Source organism: Neomonachus schauinslandi, chromosome 2, assembly GCF_002201575.2.
Source record: "Neomonachus schauinslandi chromosome 2, ASM220157v2, whole genome shotgun sequence".
In the NCBI taxonomy this organism is placed as follows: domain Eukaryota; kingdom Metazoa; phylum Chordata; class Mammalia; order Carnivora; family Phocidae; genus Neomonachus; species Neomonachus schauinslandi.
Window position 1 is genome coordinate 116964792 of NC_058404.1, and position 26944 is coordinate 116991735.

Below are 26944 nucleotides of genomic sequence, written 5' to 3' on the forward strand. Positions count from 1 at the left end.
AAAAAGTTTCTAAGTAATTTTTATACTCTACATATAACCTAATCAAATTAAATTCAGATAAATTTGTTTAATCATACAGATACCTCTTCATGTCATATACTTTTATTTTAAAAAGCAACACTCTTAGAAGATTCTATGTAATCCACCCTAAATAAACTGGCCATTGAAGCCTTTCTTGGTAATCAGTCATTATGGGGTCTGTTTGCAAAGCACTTAAAAACATGATCTATAAATAGGGTTCTTGAAGTCTAACCCTAGAGAATAGAACAAAGCATAACATAATACTGGGAAGAATTACAGCAAATCTAATTCCAAGAGAAAAAAATACTTTTTAACTTTTTTTCTTTAATCACATGCCACAATTAAGTACACTGGAAAACAAACAAAAAACACTGTATTTTCCTAAGAAGACAATCCAGTTTCATGGCTTAAAAACATAAAAAGAAAAAAAAAGGGGTAAAACAAACAAACAAACAAACAAACAGTGAGCTGGCTGCTATGTGGATTTAAGGTACCAAAGCTATGAACACATTTTATCTGTTACCCTAGCTTAAGAATTGCTACCTCTATGGTAGGTACTGGCCCTGTACTTACTTATTTTTGTTGAGGATGTTGAAGTCATAAAACTTGAATTTAATCCTGCTACTCTTTTTCAGGCCTTGTTTATACAAATTGGTTCCAGACGATTTAGTTAGTAGTACAATGTTATACAACTGTGTCATTTCCACACGTGACTGAACTGATTTAAAGTTCAAAATAAACTTACTCACTCAACCATTTTGACAGTCAAAACAAAATACTCAGTCCCATTTTTCAGTACTTTGAAATGCAAATGTATATTTGAAATTGGACACTGCTAAGCTTTCAGTGAAAGAACTTTCTCTACTTCTCATGAAGGTAACATCCATATCACTATAACATAGATGACAAGAAGACATCCTCCAGGGACCATGAAGTTTCTGGTGGCAGGGCAGGAGCCCTAGTGCAAACTCAGCCAGGATTAATATGTGAGGTATTCCTAGACCATACTAATCACTATTTTGAAGCAATATTGATATAAAGAAACTCAAATTATGCTATGTTAATTTGGCTTTCTCCATTTTTCTGGGAGCTTGAGAATAGCAACCTGTGAAATGGACTGTCAAAGTAAAAGTCAATGTTTATCGGTTTATATTAGCATTGCCTTGCTATTCATTAGAAAGGAAATACATCAAGATGTCTTTGTAGTTTGAGCCTTTGTAGTTTGAGACAGTTTATCAAACTGTCATTTGATTTATAAATGATCTCCAGAAGTTTTCTGATAAATATTTTTGAAAAGGATGAGCTGAGAAATATTTCACTATTCTTTGTTTCTTGACCTTTTCCAGTATTTTTACTTAAATTATATTTTTAACTTATTTTAAAATAATTATAGACTCACAGGAAGTTGCAAAAATAATGCAGAGAGTCCTGTGAACATTTCACCCAGCTTCCCCAATGGTGACATCTTATATAATTGTAGTATAATATCAAAACTAGAAAATTATTGCTATTATAATACTGTTAACTACAGACCTTGCTCAGTTTTCACATGCATTCCTTTGTGGGTGTATGCACAGTTTGATGAAATTTGATCCAATGTATACATTGATATAACCACCTTATCATAAGGGAACTCCCTTTAAAGGTAGCAGCACTGTTCCATGTCAATCCCTGTTCCATATCAACCATTGATCTATTCTTCATTTCCCCAGGTTTATCATGTTGAGAATGTTAAATAAGTGCCTTCGAGACCAGCTTTTTCATTAATCATAATGTCCTTGAAATTCATCCAGGTTGCTACAGGTACTGATAGTCCATCCCCTTCTATTGCTGAGTGATATTCTATAGCATGGACTCATGGGAATTTGTTTAATCATCCACCCACTGAAGAACACTTGGGTTGTTTCCAGTTTGGGGCTATTAAGAATAAAGTTGCTATGAATATTCATATGCAGGTTTTTGTATGAATACAAGTTTTCATTTCTTTGGGATAAATGCCCAACAGTGTAATTGCTGAGTTTTGTGGTAACTGTATATGTAGTTTTATAAGAAAGTGCCAAACTATTTTCCAGAGGGGTTGTACCATTTTACATTTCTACCAGCAATGCTTGAGTGGTTGTTTCTCTACTCTCTCCTCAACATATGGTGCTATTACTTTTTTTTTATTTTAACCATTCTGATATGTGTATAATGATATCTCATGTGCATATGTGCCAACTGCATATTCTCTTTGGTAAAATGTCTGTTCATCTCTTTTGCCTATTTTCTAATTTTCTAAAAAAAGAATTTTTTGTTTGCTTTTTACTGTTGAGTTTTGAGAGTTCTTTATGTATTCCAAATCCAAGTTCTGTCTCAGATTAGTTTACATTTGTAGTTGCAAATATTTTCTTCTAGTCTTCAGCTTGTTTTATGCTTTTAACAGTCTTTGGCAGAGCAAACATTTTTAATTTAATTTAATTTTTTATTTATTTTTATTAACATATAAAGTATTATTTGCTTCAGGGGTACAGGTCTGTCATTCATCAGTCTTACACAATTCACAGCGCTCACCATAGCAAATACCCTCCCCAGTGTCCATCACCCAGCCACCTCATCCCTCCCACCCCCCCTCCACTCCAGTAACCCTCAGTTTGTTTCCTGAGATTAAGAGTCTCTTATGGTTTGTCTCCTTCTCTGGTTTCGTCTTGTTTCATTTTGCCCTCCCTTCCCCTATGATCCTCTATCTTGTTTCTCAAATTCCTGATATCAGTGAGATCATATGGTAATTGTCTCTCAGATTGACTTATTTCCCTTAGCATAATACCCTCTAGTTCCATCCATGTCGTTGCAAATGGCAGGATTTCATTTTTTTGATGGCTGCATAATATTCCATTGTATATATATACCACTTCTTCTTTATCCATTCATCTGTTGATGGACATCTAGGCCCTTTCCATAGTTTGGCTATTGTGGACATTGCTGCTATAAACATTGGGGTGCACATGCCCTTTTGGATCACTACATTTGTATCTTTGGGGTGAATACCCAGTAGTGCAATTGCTGGGTCGTAGGGTAGCTCTATTTTCAACTTTTTGAGGAACCCCCATACTGTTTTCCAGAGTGGCTGCACCAGCTTGCATTCCCACCAACAGTGTAGGAGGTTCCCCTTTCTCTGCTTCCTTGCCAACATTTGTCGTTTTCTGACTTGTTAATTTTAGCCATTCTGACTGGTGTGAGGTGGTATTTCATTGAGGTTTTGATCTGTATTTCCCTGATGCCGAGTGATGTGGAGCACTTTTTCATGTGTCTGCTGGCCATTTGGATGTCTTCTTTGCAGAAAAGTCTGTTCATGTCTTCTGCCCATTTCTTGATTGGATTAGTTGTTCTTTGGGTGTTGAGTTTGTTAAGTTCTTTATAGATTTTGGATACTAGCCCTTTATCTGATATGTCATTTGCAGATATCTTCTCCCATTCTGTTGGTTGTCTTTGGTTTTGTTGACTGTTTCCTTTGCTGTGCGAAAGCTTTTCATCTTGAAGTCCCAATAGTTCATTTTTGCCCTTGCTTCCCTTGCCTTTGGCGATGTTTCTAGGAAGAACTTGCTGAGGCTGAGGTCGAAGAGGTTGCTGCCTGTGTTCTCCTCAAGGATTTTGATGGATTCCTGTCTCACATTTAGGTCTTTCATCCCCAGTCCCAAAGCTCCAAAAAAATATTTTACATTTTCCTCTAAAGTTTTATAGTTTAAAATTTTAAATTTGAATCCACGATCCATTTTGAGTTAACTTTCATACAAGGTGTGCAATTTAGATTGAGATTCTTTTTCTTGGCCTGTGGATGTCTAATTGATATAGCAACATTTGTTGAAAAGACTATTGTTTCTCCATTGAGTTGCTTTTATGTCTTTTTGTAGGTTCTCCATTTTTTTTCTATTAATCTATATGTATATATCTCTAATCACTATAGCCATACAGTAAGTCTTAACATCAAGTAGAGTGATATTCTCTACTACTCTTTTTCAAATTCTCTTTTCCATATAAAATTTAGAATAAGCTTGTCTATATCTACAAAAAAATCTTGTTGGGATTTCAATAAAAATTATGTTAAACCTGTAGATAAATTTGAGGAGAATTTGATTAAGTTATTTTAAGTGCTACTTAATGTGAAATTTTAAAAGGTTTAATTTTTTTAAAGGTTCTAATAAAAGGCTTAAACAAATAAAACCCAATGTATTATTACTATATAATTACAATAAAATTGTGTATTGTATATGGGTTTTTTTTTTAACTTTTAACATTTCCATGAAGAAACTTTACACCATTTGAAATTTCACATGAAGAAAGTAACATTGAAAAATAAAGATACCTTTCTACTAATTCTCCACTTCTTCTTTTTTTGTTTTTTTAAGTAGGCTCCATGCCCAGCATGGAGCCCACTGTGGGGCTTAAACTCATGAGATAAGACTTGAACTGAGATCAAGATTTGAACTGAGATCAAGAGTTGGACGCTTAACTAACTGAGCCACCCAGGTGCCCCTATTTCTCCACTTCATGTTGCTTTTCTTTCCAGTAATGATTATGACATAGTACCTTTTTTTCAATTAAAAAATTCACATGTTTACTCATTAAAACTTATACAAAAATATTTCTGCCATCAGTACTACCTCTCATGATTACCAAGTATATTTAATTACTATTCCATAAAAGACTAACATTTTTATATAAGAAATGTCTAATGCTATAATAATTGGAAGAATTTACCTAATAAAATTTTACCCACCTCTCCCACTTTAATTACTTCTGCTCTTACTCTAGCTGACTTCTCTAATTTTATATTAGAAAAGGAGATGGGGGCCCCTGGATGGCTCAGTCAGTTAAGCATCCAACTCTTCGTTTCCGCTCAGGTCATGATCTCAGGATTGTGAGATCAAGTACTGCATGGGGCTCTACGCTCAGTGGGGAGTCTGCCTCAGAGTTTCTCCCTCTGCACCCCTCTCTCTAAAATAAATAAATCTTAAAAAAAAGGAGATGAATTTAACACATGGTTTGCTCTATGTCATTCACATTCATACTATGTAACTTATAATACATATGTGATTTATATCTCTATCTCGATCTCTACACCTGTATATTAGTGTTTGGCACTCATTCAAAAAAGTACTACTAAGCAAATAACAAACTTGTTTTTTGCAAGCTTGTTATATTTTAAACTAATATAAATTCTGTCTATATTTATATATACTATCTTTTAGAGGCTTTTAGTTTCAGATTAAATTGCAGTTTAAATAAAAGTCGTATTACTTTTGGTAAAGCACCAAAATGCTTGTTGAGAACCTTACCCTTGAAAGAAGAGAACATAGTTATAAATTTGTATGGTTCTGAGTCAAATATGGTCAGGTTTTGGATTTCACAGCTAAATATAACTTAGGAAAATGAAAAACATTTATGTTAGGAAATTTTTTTCCCAGAGAAGAGAAAAAAACTCAAACCTTTGATCTCATTCTCTTGGTGTGCTTTAGTATCTTAAATGCCAAAAAGTTCAAAATGTAATAGCCTTATAATCTAAAACTGTTCAATATAAACAAAAAATGTTGGGAGAAATATATCCTTATATTGTCTCCCTGGAGAGTAATTTTTTTTAAAGTCAGAAAAAAATATGCTAATTATGTCTTATCTAGTGTGGTGAAGTGGAAAATATAAAAATCTAAGATTAATATTTCAGAAAACAATTTCTTAAAAGACAGTTATTTCTATGTACATTATAAGATACTTCTACTTTCACTTACATTTGCTACTATAATTTAGTATACTTGACTTAAAAGTAGGTTTCATAGTTACCAAATGGTTCAGAGGTCTGCACAAGCTCTTGTGTATGATATAATACATGCTAAAGCAAAAACATAATTTTTTAGTTTGTAAAGAAAAATTTTAGAAAGCTTTAACCTTGTTGTTCATCTTATTTTGGTGGCAAACGTTGAAATCAAAGCAGCCAGTGCACGTACTAAATCAGTTACCAATGGTAATTACTTCACAGCGTGATCCCCAAAGCAACAGAACCAGCATTAGTATGATACTTCTTAGAAATGCAAATTCTAGGGCCCCATCTGAGACCTGAATGACAAACTGTAGGTTAGGGCCCAGGAACTTGTTTTAATAAGCTTTCCAAATGATGTTGATGGATGTCCTAGTTTGAAAAGCAATGGTTTAGGACAATGAAGTTTCTTTATATACCTTGCTTAGAGGCTCCCAAACAAGCTTTTATGTTTTAGATCACCCAAAGAAGGGCACTACTTATACTGTGGGTGAGACAATTCTTTGTTATGGTAAACTTTGCGCTTCCCTGGCCATCCAGCAATAACAGCAATAAACAATGCTATTTACCATGTCCCCTGGGGTTCTTAAGAATCTTGTTAAGAATCACTGACGGGGCAAAGGCTGTTTAGTCCTTCCTTTCTCTACTTTGGATCCAACCCTCTCCAAAGACCTTGACCACACTCTTCCCTTGCTTACCCAAATACTTCCACTAGAAGAATAAAGGAAAAGTGATCCTGTTGGCTTGTAGAAGCGTACAACAAGAGGGTGGGGGTGATAGCCCAGACTGCATTGAGGCCAATTTTTACTAGTTATATCATATATCACTATCTCATTTTATATATTTTCTCAATGTCATGGATCAATTCATTGTTTTCAACCCCAAATATTTTACAGAAATTAAGTGGGAAAAAAAACCCACCCATATTTACATAAAATTGGATATCATCGTAAAATTTAAAATCGTAGTCATCTATATTTATATATATATTTATATTATATATAATTATATATGCCATATATAATTATAAAATTTTATTATCATTTGCTATAGTATTATTAAATAATTATATTATGTATTATGCATATATTACATACATAAGTATATAAATATATAATAAATATATTGAACAATATGTAAATATATTACTATATAATACTATATATAATATACTATACACTACATATGCTATATATAATATAGTATGTATGCTATATATAAATATAATTATATATAAAATATGTAAATATATAAGTATATTTAAATATACTTGTAATATATATTATATATATGAATGTTGGTAGAAAGAATGATCTTGGTACTAAGACAGATCCACTAGGATTGAAAAATTATATATTCTCTTAGAAACATAAATTCAATCAATGATTTATATAAAAGGATCTGGAATATACCAGTTTATAACTCTTGTTCTAAGAATTCACACATGTCTATACCAAGCAAATAAAATCTACAGGATTTAAAGCCCTCTAGAAAAATGAGAACTTACGATATCCTTCTAGTAAAACTCTGCCATTAGTTTTTTTCATTTATCTCAAACTGATAAGTATGTACTCTAAACTGGGTGGTGGGGGATGGGAAGGTGAATGAGTGGTAATGTTTAAGGTTTTTATGAACTACACATCAGTCTCCCTAGGAGATGATGCTCTCATGTAGCTCAACAGCAAAACCAATTGGGTATACCTAATTGATTCATATTTCTAAGACAATGTAATTTTGAATATAAAAATGAAACAGAATGTAACTGAAACAACTATCGTTTTGTTGCCTTTATCTTCTATAAAGTCATACCTCTGAGTCTCCTCCCTTCATATGATTGATACGGTTATTCTAGGCTAGGAGCAATTCCTAATATAGGAACCACTCACCTAAAAACTACCAGAGAATAAAAATGGCTATGGGGAAATACTGCATGGAGTGGCTGAGGGCAGCTCTGTTCTAAGTCTTATATCATTCCCTCTTTCATACTCAGAGGGCAAAAATTCAGAAGGCAAGAACAGAAGTGTCTCTGGACTTAAGAAAAGGACTCCTCAGGCTCACAAGTATTTATCCTAGTTCATTAGATTAGAAAATCATACAGTTATTTGAGGTCAAAAGTAATAATATAATAATATATGTACAAATATAATATATAATATAGAATAATATATTTTATGTATATATAATACAGTAGGAGACTGTTGTTTGAAGATTTTCTATCAGGGCATATGATTAATACTAACCTAAACCTTTCTTTCCTCACTTTTGTATAATATATATGTATATATATATCATGGATATTATATGATATATATGATGCAGTAGGAGACTGTTGGTTGAAGATTTTCTATCAGGGCATATGATTAATACTAACTTAAACCTTTCATTCCTTACTTTTGTATAATTCATCTTATATAGAACCATTTAATTACAACTATCTGTACAAGAACTTTGACCATATACACTCAAAAATGAAAATAACTCAATCTGGAATTCAACTGAGTAGGTATATTCTTCATAGAGATATGGATATAACAATTCTCAAATTACTGTTCAGTTATGGTTGGACTTACCAAATGAGCAAATAAATAGATGATATTGTGAGCTATCATTTTTACTGTTGAGAAAGGTTGATATAGGTATAGACATTGAATTTGGAAAAACTAAGAAGAATTTTGCGGATTAGGATTGGAATTAGAGATATCAGTATAATCTCAACATTTTTTTAAAAAAACATTGGTTTTTATTTTTTTTAAGATTTATTTACTTGAGAGAGAGAGCACAGAGGGAGAGGGCGAAGTAGACCCCTGCTGAGCAGGGAGCCCAATGCAGGGCTCAATCCCAGGACCCTGGGATCATGACCTGAGCTGAAGGCAGACGCTTAACTGACTGAGCCACCCAGGCGCCCATCTCACCATTTTTTAATACAGACGTATAACAGAAATATACAAATAGAGCAGTAGACAGTGATGTGATTATGTACGTGTGTGTACATACATCTATTTCCTCATAGATCTATCTATATGCACATCTCTCTGCTGAGAGGAGCTAGAACCAATAACACTCCATTAGCAATAAGCACACCTTGTGCCCAAATTTTAGTTTCTAAATGCTAATCTCTACTAAAGGGAACCAGAGCTCCTTGGAGAAACAGCTGACTCTAGAACTGAGGCAGGGAAATGACAAAATGAACCTGTAATAGTTTTTTTTCTCTAGAATTTAAGGAAGTGGTCATAGAATGATAAGGCCATTTCCAAAGGATCAGGAGCCAGCTTGAAGAGACTCACAACCTGGGACAACTTGAGTACTGAAATAAATAACAACAGTGATGGATTATAACTTATTTAATAAAATAATTCCTGAGTCAATACTGAGAAGAGATACATAGATGATAGATGGGAAAAACGTTCTTACATTAGCATGGCAACTAATACATATGGAAGACTGATGGAGCTGAAAAGTCACCATTCTGTAACTATCACAGGCAAGAAGCATCAAATGAATGTAAACCAGTGAGTGAAATTTTGAAAACAAGACATTATGTAGTCTCAAATATCTCCCCACAAAATACTTATTAATTCAACAGAGCAAAACAGTAACATTACAGTAGAGACACCTGGCAGATACCACCTTAACCAAATGATTAAAGTTAACATCACTGGGCCCAAACTGATGTAAGGTGCCTTCTGCTATAATGCACTGAGAAGGCCACAGCTAAATTTAGGTGGTGTTCCTGCCAAAATGCATAACTTGAATTGAAGCATGAGGAAACGAGACAAATTGAAATTGAGAAACGTTTGACAAAAAACTGGCCTGAATTCTTCAGAACAGTCCATGTTGAAAGATAAACAAAGGCTAAGAAACTATTTCACATGAAAGGAGACTAAAGTGACATGACAATTAAATGTACTACAATCAACTGGACTGCAGATTAGATAATAGTTCATAGTGAATTGCATAGCTTGTTTTGATAATTGTACAATGGCTAAGAGAAAAGGACTAAGAAAGTGTCTTTGTTCATAAAGCGGACAGTTTAGTTCTTAGAGGTAAAGTAGCATAATGTTTGCAACTTATTCCCAAACAGTCCATAAAATAGAATAGAATAGTAGTAGTAGTAGTAATAATAGTAATAATGATGATGTAAATTAAATCTGTATGAGACCAAAGAATTCAAAATTGCTGGTTTAAGCAGAAATTTGGAAATTTAACTCAAAGGGTCTATAGTCTCAATTCAAATGAATTTAATTAAAAAACTACTGTGTACCTATTCTATACTCAAAGAGCTCACAGTCCACTAGAGAAGGAAAGCATGCATATAAATAATTATAGTGGAAGAGAAGCATACTGTAAGTACCAAAAATGAAGTATAAGAAAATACTAAGGAATATTGAGAGGGAGTGACTAATTCTGTCTGATATATTGTATTAAGTACTTTATATATTAATTCATTGAATGTACCAACAATCTCATTAAGGTGTATACTATTTTATCCCCATTTTACAGATGAGGCAATTGAGGCACAGAGAAATTGAGAATCTGGCCATAGATTTTCTAGCAGTTAGTATAGTAGTCCAGGTATGAAACTCAGGCAGGCTGACTCCAGAGCACATGCAGAAGGCTTAATGAAGAAGCAGCATTTGAGCTGATCTTTCAAAGATGGGTATAATTTCAATAGGATGGGAAGTGGAAAGAAGAATATTTAAGGCTGGAGGCAAAAGTGAAGGCATGGAAATAATAGACATAGGACATATGAGGGAAACTGAAAAGTTCAGGGAATAGTATATAGGATGTGGGGAGAGAAATGAGTAATAACAGAGGTTGGGAGATTAGACAAGCTTAAGAAATAAGCCTCCATCGTGAGGATCAATATAGCCTTTGTTAGTAAAGAGAATGATTCTTATTATATGGACCATAATCTTGAGGTAACTCAATGGCTTCCACATAAGGAGTCAGCCTCTGTGACATCCAAATGAACCTAGTACCAATAAAATCTTATTACTATTCAATCTCTTCTAAAAATACCAGAACACAAATCATGAGAACACTTTCACAGTGACCTCCACACCCATATGTATAATAATTTCATTTCACAGCGATCCTATTACCGTGCAATACTGAAATTGCCAGCACTGAAAACAGAACATCTAAAATGCAACAATTCTGCCTTAGTTTAACACAGACTATATAAACCTTTTAAGAACAGAGAATGAAATGTAAATAAATCATGTAGCTCTGCTGTTATAGCTCCCTGTTTGTCATAATATTTATGAAAACTAGGTGATCCAATTAAAGAGATATAATGAGTAATATATTCCATGAACTCTGTTAGATATGCAGTTCTAACCAGTAAAACGACCAGACATGAATGCTTAATGTTAGATCTCTGAGTTGGTAGCAGATGTAATTGATAGCTCAATTAATAAATTAAAATATTATTTTGGCTTCATAGTAAATTAATTATGAGTAAAGCAAAACATGTGGCACTTACAAATCTTTGTACTAATTTTTTGTACATATAAATATTAATGAAAATCTGATTTTCATTTACTATAGTTTTAACCTGTCCAAAATGTACCATAACCAGAGTACACAAAACAGTCCAATTGCGGGCGCCTGGGTGGCTCAGTTGGTTAAGTGACTGCCTTCGGCTCAGGTCATGATCTTGGAATCCCTGGATGGAGTCCCGCATCAGGCTCCCTGCTTGTCAGGGAGTCTGCTTCTCCCTCTGACCCTCCCCCCCTCTCATGTGCTTTCTCTCTCTCTCAAATAAATAAATAAAATCTTTAAAAAAAAAAAAGTCCAATTGCAAGGACAATAAAAACAAACACCTAAAATTTTCAAAATGTCAGAAAATATTTAAAATTAAACATTAACAAATTCATTAGTGACTATGTTTCATATATTTAACAAAGACCAAAAAATGAATTTAACTTTTATAAAACATCTGTGAGGCACAGTTCTTAATTGCCCAATAAAAATCTTATTCCATTCTGGAAAAATCCTAAATTATTTCCTTCATTGAAAGACTAGAATTGATTAGTGAGATATAGACAATACTTAGGAAGCATCACGGAGGAGAAGAACATGAAAAAGGCAGGCAAACAATTTCAAAGAGCATTTGGAAATCAAAAGTTATATTTGGCTTGGTATAAAACTAAAGAATAAGTGAACAATTAAAGAAGTGGAACATTGAGTAATGAAAATGTTCTTCACCTAAAAACACCTAAAATGCTATATAAAACTCAACAATCATCCTTCGCCTGTCTCAATGGATTTGTGAGAGTAAGGGAACTCCATAGGGCCTAAACAAAGGGGAAAGGAACTAAAAAGTAGTTTAATAATCTTGAACTGACACCAGCTGCCAGGAGAGTATTTGCTAATAGGGATCTGAGCTTTAATAGCAAGAAAAGAAGAGAGGCTAGTCCTGGATCCCTAGCATTGTGGAAACCTGGAACTATTATCACTACATGAAAGTAGAAACCTTGAAAAGCTATATTCCCCCATGAAAAGATGCATTACAAAAAAAAGTCCTACTCAATAGCAAAGGAAGATGATAAAAGGTAACTTGTCTGTTTAAACGTCAGCTCCAAATGAAAAGGTTAAAGGAATCTCAAGCTGAAAACATAATGTTAACTGATCTTAAGATCTAGTACTTCAAGATGCCTGGCACAAGCAAATATAAATCCTTTCTATTGAAATTTACTTCTAACCCAGGCCCCACAAGATTCCCACAGATTTAAGTAGCCCCTAAATGAATTCAAAATATATAATTACAAAACTAATAGGGAAATAAGACACCAAGAATGAAGTCAACAGAAAAAACAAACACCAAAATTAGATCTCTATGGACATCAGCTATTATATAACAGACACAGAATATAAAATAACTATGCTTAAAAAAATTATGAAAAGAAGAAACTGAAACATGAGCAAGGAAAAGGTCATTATAAAAACAAACAACCCAAATATAATTTCTAGCAATGAAAAATATAATTATATAACTAAAAACCTAACTATAAAAATGTTTTTTTCAAACAATACTTTAAACAATTAGGGGAAAACAATTATGTACTGGTTATTAAAGGATCAAGGAATTTTTGTTAATTTTTATTAGGTGTGCTAATGACATGGCAATTACTTAGAATGCTGTATTTCTTAGATGTATGTACTATAGTATGGCATGTTATCTGGAATTTCCTTCAAAATACTTCAAAAGAAAGAAAAGGGAATAAACAAATGTAGGAAAATGTAAGAAATGTTGAATCTGAGCAATGTGTATATGTGTATATGTGAAATTTTTATAATAAAAATAAAAGGAAAACTTCACTCATATGGGAAATTTAAGAAACAAAACAAACATGCAAAAGGGAAAAAATAAGAGAGAGAAAGAGAGAGAGACAAATCAAGAAACAGATTCTTAATTATAGAGAACTGATGGTTACCAGAGGGGAGGTGGGTTGGGGAATGGGTTAAATAGGTGATGGGGATTAAGGAGTACACTTGTAGTGATGAGCACAGGGTGATGAATGGAAGTGTTGAATTTCTATATTGTAATATAACACTGTATAACCAGCTGGAATTAAAATAAAGACTTCTTAAAAAAGAAATAATTAGGGGGGAAAAAAAGAAAACTCAATGGATAGTACAATCAGAATATTAGATAAAGCCAAAGACAGAATTAGAGAATTGAAAAATGGATCTGAAGAGGTTATCTAGATTATGATTAAAACTTAAAGGAGAAAAAAAAAGAAAAAAAAAAAAACTCACCTTCCTTTGGGCTCACTGCTGCCGGAAGACTATTCCAATCAAGAGTCCAAGTAGGGCAAGGGTGGGGAGAAAACACCACTTCAATGCCTTTTTCCTAGAAATAAGAAATAGGAAATAGACTCTTTACAAATTAATGAATTAATAAAATCCTGTTATGGTTTAGAAGGCCAAATTTCTCTTTTGTTTTCTTTTTTTTTTTTTGTACAAATGCAAATTTATTCTCATTAGAACAATTGTTAGGTAATTGTTTAAAAGTTGAAATCACTCACAACCTGTAAAATAGAACGAAGTAAGTGTTTGGATGGGACCACACAATCTTCAATTTGAGGAATCCATTTTCAGTCATAAACTCATACAGGCTTTGGAGTCAGTGAATTTGTCTCACAGAAGTTCCCTTCCACAGATGAGAAGATTGTCCCCAGACAATAACTTGCTATATGGCCTTGGGCTAGTCATGTAGTTGATGTATTTGAAAGAGTGCTCCCTTCAGGGAAAAAATCAAACAACAACAAAAAAAGATATCTAGGCATTATATGGCAAATTTTCTTTTCTATAGTGTCAAGAAGGTGCATAAATATTAACAATCATTAGATGTTCCTCAAAATATTTAGTTACATAAGAAATACAATGTGTTTTTTGATAGAACAGTTACCTTCCTATTTTTTTATACCGAGATAACAAAAAATGCTATTTTTAAATTATTGCCTAAAACTACATAGAAATCAATATTCTTATACTTAGAAATCAATTGGATGTCAAAAAGAAAAGTCACCTGAAGATAAAAATTTTATCAAAAACATTCCACACAGGGATAAAAAAAGAAAAACTGATTCTGCATGTCCATCAAAATCTGTCTTTACATATATGAAAATAGCTACAGCCTACGAGTTATATTTACAGGACAAAAAGCCTCACTTCAACATAACACCCCCCAAACATCATCCATACCATAGAGGCTTCTAATGCCTCTAAAAACGGATTCCTCTGTTGTAACCAAATGGTTCCCAACATTTTCAAAACTGAGGACCACTTATCATATAAAAAAATTCTCAGGCTCCTTCCCCATGTCAAAAGTTGTGCATTTATTTATTTGATCTGCAGACAGTTGTGTGGCATAAATATGGATTTTCAGACCCCTTGCAATCACATTCTGGGTACATAGTCCACAGGATAGATATCCATGGTTCAGGGTTTTATCTTTAGAAATATCATATTCAAAAGAAAAATCTCTGAGGATCTATCACTAATTTGAATCAATTAGTTCATGAGATTACTTTAAATTATGAAAACTAGCTGAATTCTGGTTCCAAAGGAAATAGTATGAAGATTCTTTGTTGAGGTAGAGACATCTTTATGTCTAGAGGTCTAGAGCACTTATTTCCAGAAACTTCCAGCACTTCCAGAAAAATAAACATCTCTTTGACATCATCTACCGCTATACTTTCCCCCTTATTCTAGACTAGCCATACTAAACTTGCTCTCCCTCATTTCACCAAATTCAATCCTACCTTAGGGTCTCTTCAAAAATACTATATGAGATATCACTCACACACCATTACATTTAAAGCATACAATTCAATGGTTTTTATAATATTCACAGTTGTGCCATAATCAACGCTAATTTGAGAATATTCTCATCATCTCAAAAAGAAGTCCCATATCCATTAGTAGATACTTTCTATTTCCCCCCCTCAGCTCCTTTCCCTAGGTAACTACTAATCTACCTTTTGCCTCTATAGACTTGCTCAGGGTCTATTCACTCGCTGGACCCTCTCCCTAGAACACTTCCTCCAAATCTTCAGTTCATTCAGGTCATTTGATCAATGTCTTCACCTGGTCAGATAAGCCTCCCTGACCACTCTATCTAAAAAGGACTCCAACTCACATAACCTCCACCCCCTTATCTCACATTACTTTTTGTGGCTCTTATCATTACCTAATGTGTTAACACATTTGTGTTTTTTATTTACCTCCCCCACCAGAATATAAGGCTCATGAAGGCAGTCCAATTTGTTCCTCATATATCCCACATTCAAAACAATGACTAAACATATACATTTTTTGGACTAACTGACTGAATAAATAAATTTAAAACCTTTGGAGAATAAGGGAAATTTTGGAGGCAAGAATATGCCAAAGAAAACAAAAGGGGAAAAAAAAGTGAGATGTGTGGGTTCCTAAGAAATACTTTACTAGTTTATACTTCCACTTGGCACCAATTTCATTTGTCCTTATCTAACTGGCACAAAATACTGTGACTACCCAAAAATTAATAGTTACTGTCATACATTCACATAATTTATTATTTTGATATAATATTTACTAATTTTCAAAACATATGTCAATAATTCACTAGTAAGTAGCAAAAACAATGTCCTGTTAAAAAGGAACATTTATTGTATCTAATATATACTTTTAAGTGAGAATTAAATGAAATAGAAATTTTAACTTATTTTCAGATTTGAGCCTTTTTTTTTTAATTGTTGATGTAATGTCCCAGTCATTTTTTATATAACCATAAGATTTGAAATCAGAAAAGAATCCTACAGAATATCTACTATACTCTCCTAATTTATAAATGGAGAAATTAAGATCCTTTGGTTAAACAACATATTGTTGTTAAACAATAGCCTCCTCTATCTCCCTCCCCACTTTACCTCACAGATTTCCCTCAGTAGAACTCTTGCACATCTAACCCCATCTTGGTCTGCTTGGGGGACCTGAACTAACACACCCCCTGTAAATTAAAAATTCAGGATTCCTTTTTATTTTTTATGTTATTACAAGACAGCTTATTTTTACAATTGTTCGTTAACTTTTCCTGAATTTAAATTTGTTATTTATTTCTCATTGTTTATAGATATTTTTAATATGCATAAAATACAAATGTTTTTCCTAATGTCATTTTATTGCTAGAAAAACATAGGTAGAAAAATCTGAATTACCAATTTTCTTTAAGACTGTTTAAGTATGAATTAAAAGCAGATTTTTGGTTTGTTGAGATTTTGAAAATTAGTATTTTAATGCAAAGCAAATTATTGACGATTATTTATTTTAAAAAACTCAAGAGGTGACATTGAGATCCCTGCACAGTATAGTCATCTGATCAAGACACATCAAACTTTGGACATGCCTTGATACCTTCTAAAATCAACTATAAAATCCTATTTCATTGTTTCATCACTAGGTTAACAAAGCTTAACTGATGAGCTAAGGGGCTGATGTCACTACTAAAATCTTGTGCTCTTCTAATTCAGCAAACTTTCTGTTAACCGTAGAACTCAAATGCTTCCTAACCCAAGTGGGGAAATATAATGAATATCTTTCCAGTACAACTCAGATGAATAGCTCAAATTACTTCCTGATTTTTCCTCTATTCAAATAAATCTTCAAATAGTTGAAGTTAAAAGCAAAACATTTTTGTAAATTGTTTAGAATGATAGAGAAAATAAAGCCTATTGCGAAAATTTCTACAATAAGTACTATTAGAAACAAATTTTGCTGCAAAGAGAAAAAAGAAATCATATCTGTTTTATAAAAAGGCATTAAAATGAAAAAGTAAAAACAAAATTCAAAGAACTAAAATATCTTAAATTTAGACAAAACCTTGGAAAGTAAATTGAGATACTCATTTTCATATTCTTTAACTTCAAATCATCTCAAAATTTAAACACTAAGAGCAAAACCTTGCAACAGAAAAATGTCAGGTTAAAACAATACATTTGACCAGATGTGATATGACCCTGGCCAATGTCTTGAATATTAAAAAAAAAAAAAAAAGTTTTGAGAAAAATACTTTTAAAAAATATATATTCTGATTTACTTGGCTCCAAAGACACATACTAATAAAAATCTTCAATTTACTATACCTCATTTATATGTAAAAGACACAGAAATAGTAATTGGGTAAGGGTGATATAAAATAGTTACAAATAAAATTTAAAACAAAAGTAATGTGAATAAATGATTGCAAGTTGGGGTAGAATGCTCAGCAACATTATCACATGGAATTTTTCAAAGAAAATTTTAAGAAAAACATTTTAAGTACCATTAACTTGGTCATAGTGGGTCTTGGTCCTCCTATAAATGAAGCATCATTTTGCTCCTCTACACCTGGAACCTCACTTAAGTTTGAATCTTGTTCATTTGAGGTGGTCAGCAACTCTGGTAAATGGAGAAACTGGATCCCACACTGAGAAGCTGCTGTTTTTACTCTTGGCACTTCCTGAATCCTCTGGTACCAAGCAGCGAGCAGTGGAAATTCCATCAGCTTTTCAGAAAGTTTCTTGCAGATAATTACCTAGGCATGCAGAGAACAAAACATACTATTACACATTTTTTGTTTATAACAGCTGTCAAGATACCTTTACATATCATAAAATTCACACATTTTAAGTGTACAGTTCAAACAATGAGTTTTAGCAAATTTATACAGTTGTGTAACTACCACCACAATCCAGTATTAGAACACTTATATCACACCAAAAGGTTCTGTTGTGATCACCTACAGTCAATCTCTGCTTCCCCAGTTAGTTGCAAGGAACCACTGATCTACTTTCCATGTTTATAATTTGCCTTTTCTAGTATTTCAGAGAAGTGGAATCATAAAATGTGTCTTTTTAACTTAGCATTAAGTTTCTGAGGTTCATCATATAGTTGCATTTATCAGTAGTTTGTTTCTTTTCATTATAAGTAGTAATCACTGTGCAGCATAATATATTTTGTTTATCCATTTGCTAGTTGACGGACATCTGCATTGTTTCCAGTTTTTGATAATTATAAATAACGTTGCTATACGAACTCATGCACCAGTGTTTGTTTGAATATTTTTCATTTCTTAGGAGTAGATACTAGGAGCCAAGTTGCTAGGTTGTATGGAAACTGTATGCTTAAGTTTTAAAGAAACTGCCTAACTCCTCTCCCTGATGGCTGTACCATTTTATATCCCCACTAGAAAATGTCCCAATTTCTCCAAATCTTGCCAATGACTGGTATTGTCAGTCTTTTTTACTTGAACTATTCTAGTGGATGTGTGGTAGTATCTCATTGTGATTTCAAATTTGCATTTCCCTGTGATTAATGATGTTAAGCATCATGTACTTATTTGCCATTCAAGTATCTTCTTTAGTGAAGTTTTCTATATTTTTAGTATTCATTTCACAATATATAAATTGGGGCAACTCAACAACAAGAAAACAAACATTTAAAAAGATGGGCAAAAGATCCGAACAGACACCTCAGAATTACGTAGTTGGCAGTTATATATATGACAAAGAAGTTACATAGATGGCAAATAAATACATGAAAAAACATTCATCACCATGTATCATTAGAGAATTGCAAGTTAAAACAAGGAGACACCACTACACACTTATTAGAAGGGTGAAAAGGCAAAACCCTGACAACAGCAAAAGCTGGTAAGGATGTGGAGCAATAGGAACTCCCTTTCATTGCTGGTGGGAATGCAGAATGGGATACCCACTTTGAAAGACAGTTTGGCAATTACTTACAAAGCTAAACAACTCTCACCGTATGATCCAGCAATTGCACTCCAAATGAGTTGAAAACTTATGTCCATGTAAAAACCTGTACATGGATGTTTATAGCACTTTTATTCATAATTGTCCAAACTTGGAAGCAACCAAGATGTCCTTCCATAGGTGAATGGATAAATAGCAACCAAACAATAAAATATTATCCAGCACTAAAAAGAAATGAACTCATCAAGCCATGAAAAGACACAGAGAAACATTAAAAGCATATTACTAAGTGAAAGAAGCCAATCTGAGGGGCTATATACTGTGTAATTCCAAATATATGACATTTAGGAAAAGGTAAAACTATGAAGATAACAAAAGGATCAATGGTTGTCAGGGGTTAGGACAGAGGGATGAATAGGTGGAGCACGGATTTTTAGGGAAGTAAAACTATTCTGTATGATACAATAATGATGGATGCATATCACACATTTGTCAAAACTCAAAATGTACAACCCAAAGGGTTAACCCTAATATAAAATATGGTTTGGGTTATAGTAATTTGTTAATGTAGGTTCATCAGTTGTAATAAATGTACCAGTCTGGTGCAGGATGTTGATGGTAGAGGAGACTGTGTGTGCGGGGACAGAGGGTATCTGGGAACTTTCTGTACTTTCTGCTCAATTTTAATATAAACCTAGAATTACTCTAAACAATCGTCTATTTTTTAAAGATATTTTTAAAATCAAGACATACTATTTAAATAATACTGACAAAGGACAAATGTCTTAGCAATAAGAGGCCCAAAAGGTATTTGTGAATTACTTTAAGAATAGTAATATTATATACACACAAATGAAGAATGTATGCACATACTGACTATCCTATAAGCCAAAAAAATATATAATGGAAAAGACCAATACTTACCAGAAAAAGGACAGAAAATATGAATAGATTATTCTAAGATAATCAATAGAAACACCATGACAACATTTGAAATGTCTATAAATGCTACAATTGAAAATCATTTGGGGAAATTTTATATCGTGTATTCCAGTTTCTATCATCTTTCATTGGTAGCATATTTTTATGCCTCTCTAAAAACTCTTCCTTAGTCAACTTCCTTCAAATCTAGAAACCCCTTCATCTATAATTCATGGGCAAGAACACATTCCTCTGTCCCCGACCCTCACTATATTTCATAAGTTCTCAACACACTGAACATAGAGAGTAAATGGACACTGCTTAATCAAAAACCTAAAATACTTAATACGTACTTATTTATGAACATGAATTTAAGTGGTTAATGGGGAGAGAATTAAAATAAATTGAAGTGTATGTGGTATTTTTAAATGATTAGAATTTGTTATCTCCATTAAGTCTACAGTCACTGGTATGTTTTGAGGAATCTCAATGGAAGTTATACACTCACTGAGGAAGTGAGGGAATAAGAGAAATGGAGAGGCTGTACTCTTATTTTAATAGTGATCTAAAGTTCCTTTTTTTTTCTTTAGTGAAGCCTTCTTCCCCTGAATGTATGAACTGTAAAACAGAATCAAATCAGTATAACCTAAAAGTAACGTAAGAAACACTCTCAGAACCATATTTTTAAAAAAGATTTGATGGGGTAAGGAGGAGATTTCACTGAAGTAAAATAGTAAAAAGATAAAAGATACAATTATAGATATTTAGAAGTGAAAAGATAACTAGCATCAGTTAGAATTTTTTCTAACGCAGCACTTAAAGTAAGGCTTTTATTCAAATTAGAAAATGTGAAACCATTACTCCTGATTTAAATTATCTTCTTGTTTTCTCTTGGCCAGATGCTTTCTCCGTACCACCACCACCAAACTTCAATTTCTTTAAAAATTAGAATGCTCTTGCTTCTTTTTGAGGCACTGAATGTTGTTTCCATAGAAACAGTAATAACGTCACCAACAGATTACGACTGGTGATTATGAACAAATAGATAAATAAAAAGGTCAAATCAAGAAAATCTTGACACACGTATCTAGTAATAATCAGTACCAAAGCAGAAGCCAGAAAGGACAGAAAATTAATGAAAAATTCACATGCATGTGTATTTCAGTCTATTTTAACTGGACTTTAAATAAGCACAAGTAATTGTAAGAGCAAGGTTTATGTCTAACTCTTTGTATACAGCAAGCACTTAAAACACTGCCTTGCAAATAATATTCTGGTGAGTGAACAAATGATCAATAAACTATTTATTAGCTTCAAAGAAGAATCTCCTCAATTAATGTTTTTCAAACAGCTGTTTATGACCTGTGGCGAAGTTGTGAATCAACGTAGTTTTTAAAATGGCATAAAATGGAAAATATCAGAGTACACAGCATGTAGTAAGGTGGGTTGCAAGTATATTTAATGTATACAAGATATATACATATTTGTATAAGTATGCTCAATCACCTGTAAAATGCATTATTTACTGTGAGTTAAAGTAAAAGAGTTTGAAATATACTGTCTAAATGGTACTCTGGGAACCAAACAGTTTATAATTCTCACCAAAACTCTTTTTTTTTTCTTTTTTTTGAGACAGAGAGAGAGTCTTAAGCAGTCTCCACACTTAATGGACTGAGCCACCCAGGCTCCCCCTTGCCAGAATTCTTAATTGCCTGGAAATAGCTTATGTGTTAAGGGAACTGAGCTTAAGTTGTGATAAATTAATCAAATAAGAAATGTTCTAATTTCTTCACCTTTCCTTTCCTCTCCTTGGTAGTGATTTATTCTTGTTAGATGCATATGGCATCTTTCCTTCCGTTGGAAAATAAGTTCTGATTAAGTAACAGTAATTCATGTTTAAGAGAAATCGAGGAGTTTTACACTGTATGGCAGGTCATCCCATTTAATCAACATGCCAGGCTGCTCGCTAATATCCAGACAGCTCAGGAGGTACTGAACCACATTCATTACACTCAAGAAGATATATTTAAGGAAATGGCTAAGAAAAATGTGTGAGATGAAAATTATATTTGTTCCTAAGAAATGATTTTTAAAGTTAACCTGCCTGATAAGATCAAAACCATTATAAATATCACGGTTTCTTAAAGACAAGAAAATAAGATTATTTATTCTTAAATAATGATAAAAAACTGCTGCTACCAAGAGCATAAAACGAAACCCTAATGGTTTTGTAGTTAATTGTAATAAGGGCCAGCAAAACTTGCCTGGAGAGAAGCAAGATGTTACATTTATCCAAAATATCTCCTCCTCTGTATCACCTTCCAATCATTTATTATATTAAATGTTTTGTACTTACTTTATGTCACTTCCTTAGTCATGTTTACTCTTTTGAAAATATGTCATAACTAAAAAATGTTTAGGTGAGCAGTGTAAGCAGTCAACTATCTAATTGGAAATATAATCCCAATTCTGCATTTTTTACTTATAGATTAGAACTGGTGGATTAAAACTGAAAACTTTTGAGGACCTAATGCAGAGGAGGAGATATGGAATATACAAATTAACCACTAAATATGTGGCATCCATAGTTTTTGCAATATGCCAGTCAATAGATTCCCATTTTATTCCTAATTTTATGACAACAGGGACAGTGAAAGAGACATTTAACATAGGTACTTTTGCTTAAAAATCAATTTCTACAATAATTTTACTCAAGCAATAAATGTGTCATACTTTTTAAAAACTCAATTCAGAGCATTGGAAGTTAATATGTAAAAAGTTAAATCCTAAGTGTTCAAATTACAAAAATATTTTATAAAATGGCAAATTTTGTCTTATGGGAGTAGAATAATCTTTTAAATAGTCCTATCAAAGTATACTTGTTTACTAGTAACAACTTAAAAATAACTATACAATTTTCTGGTATCAGGAACATCAGGATTTTGCCAGAGTATAGCTATTCATTGCTATTTCTCCCATATGCTTGCTATAACTACTAGAAGATGCTAGCAAATGACTTAAAAAATGGAAATCATAAGAGGTGTGCATTTTAATCTATTCTTCTTAAAGTTTATTCCTAAAATTTCCAGAATAGAGGGTTTTGTCAGGCACCTTCCATAACGAAGTGCTGGGCTATTGGGTTAACTTTGCAAATTAATATCCACTGAAAAGGAAGAAAAGCGTGGAGCAAGTTCAGATACAGCACCTTGGCCACTCTACCTACGACTGTTTTGGCATCTTCGGCTTTTTTCTGCTTAGCAGAACTGTGTATTTTCCCTAACTCTTCTAAGTTTGACCTCTGGTACTCCAAACCTTGACTTAGCAAAACTGACTGCTCTTTCATACTGTTGGCTTTATTCCTGTGGCCAAATATCCTTGCTCTAGGTTCGGCTCTGTTTCTGATCCAAACCTAGTAACTTGACTCTCATTTCTGATCATGAACTTGATCCTGAGACTGACCATTTGGACCCACCCTCCATCACCTCAATGTGTATTAATGAAGCACAAATGCTCTGCATCATAGCCACTACCTGAACTCAAACAACTGCTTCATAACCCAAGGTGACTTAAATGAGCAAAATAAACATAACAAACAATATCAACAGTATCTTTCTTTGGCAAAGAAAGATTAATTCCTGAAAGAAAATGTGCAGATCCAAGAAAAATACAAATGAAAATATTGTGAGAATTAGTTTACATATAAATGTCAGAAGAGAAAAAATTAATCATAGAATACGTGTAATAATAAAGGTTGAGTGTACGTGTTTTCCCCTATTTTAAACTAAGAACAAAGCTCTTCAGTAGTATTATGTAAATTTATGTAGTAGCAGTTAGTAGATGTCCTACCTGATTGAAGAGGGGGAAAAAAAAATCCCTCTCAATTAAAAATACTTCAGCCTCAATTGATCCTAATTAGGTAAATAGGATTTAAATTAAGCTAAAATCAAAGGCAAACTAGCTGAAAATGGATGTTTGGATAATTATCGAGAATCAACTTCATACAGGTAAATCCAATTTTATATTTGTTTTGTTGCGTTTGAAAGCAGATAACTCATCTCTATCAGTTTTACTTTCTTTGTACCACTTGCTATTATTTAAATATATATTATTTATTTGTTTACTTGTTCATTTCTATCTTCCCCTGCTAGAATATTAACTCCGTGAGGGTTGGGACTTTATCTGTTTTGTTCATCACTCTATTTCCAGTGCCTACAACAGTAACTGCTATATACACAGTAGGCTTTCAGTAAGTTTCTTAAATGAATCAATTAGTGGATGTGCCACTTTGATTCAATTCTTACAAAATTAAAAACAAACACAGTTATCCAAGAAGACCAAGAAGCCACGAACACCAACAGTATTTCATAATATGTATCAAATAACTGCTCTAATAACTGAAGTTGGTAATAAAGGGGAAGGTCAGGAGTAAGAGAATTTAGAAATCATTTGACTAGAAAAAAAAAGTTGATGTTTTCTCCCCACCCAGCTCCGTGGATACTCTGAATACATATGACATTTAAAATACTAATCAACATCTAAACAATTCCCAAATCTCTTTTTCACATCCTTTAATTCGGAAGTTATTTTAGAAATGTTAAGAAAATGCCAATTAATTAATACCACCTAACTTATTATTATTAGTGAAGCACCGGCCTCCAAATAGATTTTCATTAGAAATCATTTCTCGTTTGTCAGTAGAGATACCTGAAGTGTTGGTGATATATGAGAATGAAATCTGTATCTGATTCCTTTTTAGGAGAAAGGGTGAAACGCTTCAAAGCAAGAACAATGCAGCTCTTGAAAACCAATTGGAAAGCTGCAGAGAGCTACAGCTTCCCATGTTCGGGATAATATTATTTTTACCTTGTTCTTTTTTCCTCCACAGAGAGGAAAAAGAATACACACACACACTCATACTAAGGAAGAAAACTTTCCATTTATATTCTCCCACAACACTGACTAGCATAGCCAGCAACTGAATGTAATCTTATAAGGAACAGAGATGCACAGACACGATGATAAAATATTTCTGATTTAATAATACCTAACGTAATTAGTATTTTAAGTGACTACTTAATTATAAAATATAGCTGGCAAGATTTTTTTAGTGTTTAATACTGGAACCTCTAATATTTGAAGGTAATCGCAAGAGCAATTTGAAATTAATAATCATAACAATTGCCAAAATTTTAGCAACTCAAAATTAAAAGTTATAATAATGACTAAGATTTACTGAGAGCTTACTACATGCCACACACTATACGTTCACACTTCACACAAATTGTCATTTCTTCCTCACACTGATCGTATGAGATAGGTACTATGATCTCTCTTTTACAGATAAGAAAATGGAGATAGGTATTAATAACTCGCCCAGGAACATGATGATAGTAAGAAGTGGAATAGGGATGCAAATCTAGGCAATTTCGTAGACTGAAACTTCTAGTAATGTATCCATTCTTAATAAACCTTACCAAAAAATGATGGATACAGGGCAAGAGCACGATATCTGCCAAAGTGAAGTACAAGCCCTCTGCAAACACATGCTCCAGAGGTGGAAGGTCAGAGGCTTTTGCTTTTCTGATATGAGAAGGCTCCCTGTTGGTGGTAGCTGGTTCTTCGAGGACTGTGAGCTTTGAGAATGCCACCTTCAGTTCCAGGCTCTCAGATGAAGAGTCCAACTCTTCAGACGTTTCTTGTCTATGCACCTTGCTCTTTGTTTTTTCCTTAGCAAGGAAAGGCCCAACCCCAGCAGCCTTCTGTTGCTTCAGCTTCTGCCGACGGAGTTTGTCATCGTTATGCACTCTAACGGGCTCGCTAAGCTTTTTCTCTAACTGTAGTATTTCCACGGGGATAGCTGGGTGCTGGTCAGAAAATTCTTTGAGAAAATTCTCAATAGCTAAAGGGATGGTGAGTTCGCATAGCCTGGTCCACTGACTAACCTGCAAAACAAAATAACAGAAGAAATGAAGGGAGTCTTTACTTTCAACATAGCTTGAAGAAAACTTTCTATTGGGAAGTAAGACTGGTTTTGACAATTGAAGCTGAGCCATCCCTGGACTAGGTGTTTATGCTATATCAAGGGACATATTACAGTGCTTTAAAAATGATAACACTAAACAACGGTTTAGCAATCCTATACCTGGAATACATGCCATCCTCCTGCATCCTCTTACTGAATAAATCCTTCCTTCCCAAAGCCTTTGAAGGACATGCATCCCTAAAAAAGTACAGCTTTCAAAGCACTGCTACTTGAGCTTCTATTCATGTGTAAAATTTCCTTTAAAAGTCCTCAATTAAAACAAAAGATAAAAAAAGGAGTCATAATCTAAAAATAATGTCCCCAAACCTCACAAAATAAATCTTGAATTCTTATTCTTCAATGCTGCACCTCAAGTATTGGCATACATGAGGGACTACTTTATTTCATTGTTGACTAGAGATTTCTTAAGTAAGCAGGATTTAATTAATCTCCCACAGAAAGTTAAAATAAATGTTCAAGTGAATGTGTTATCACTTTATGGCTTTTAAGTAACGGAAGAGCCATCATACTTACTTCGGCACAGGCTTTCAAGCAAGTCTTCTTAAAACCCAAAAGTTCCAAAATTTCCTTCTTGGAAGGGTCAGCTTCGTACGATTTCTGGATTATGTGTCTCAGGACGACAGCAAGTCCTGCTCTACAGAAATTGTCTGGTTTTTCCACTACTGCAGGTAAACAGCAATTCTGGACTATTGGTGGAAGCTCTTGTCTTGAAATAATTTGTAGTTCAACATCCTGGAGCACTACATTTTTTAGTGAAATATCCGTACTTGCTCCAGTGAGGACTAAGCAAACTTTAAAGATTTTGCAGTCACAGTATGACAACAAAAACAAAGTTACAGATGTATGAAGAGGAAAGATGCATCCTTCTATTTGGTGAGAAAAGTCCAAGTATAGGTGTTCTTCTGTAAGACTTTTCTTAATGCCTTTCAT

At 33.3% G+C, this 26944-nt stretch overlaps 1 protein-coding gene across 2 annotated transcripts in view; it reads right to left on the reverse strand.

Annotated features, from left to right (window-relative positions):
* The window catches only part of GSTCD (glutathione S-transferase C-terminal domain containing), a 117385-nt gene extending 90441 nt beyond the window's left edge, over nt 1–26944 (reverse strand). Inside the window, exons 1-4 of one of the 2 annotated variants that reach the window (XM_021680364.1) lie at nt 26759–26944; nt 25446–25913; nt 17619–17870; nt 13571–13664 (exon numbers count right to left, since the gene is read on the reverse strand). In XM_021680364.1, the coding sequence (XP_021536039.1) occupies nt 13571–13664; nt 17619–17870; nt 25446–25913; nt 26759–26944 (1000 nt within the window). Of the gene's footprint in view, nt 1–13570; nt 13665–17618; nt 17871–25445; nt 25914–26527 lie in introns of both variants that reach the window. The other variant, XM_021680363.1, reaches the window with a different exon arrangement.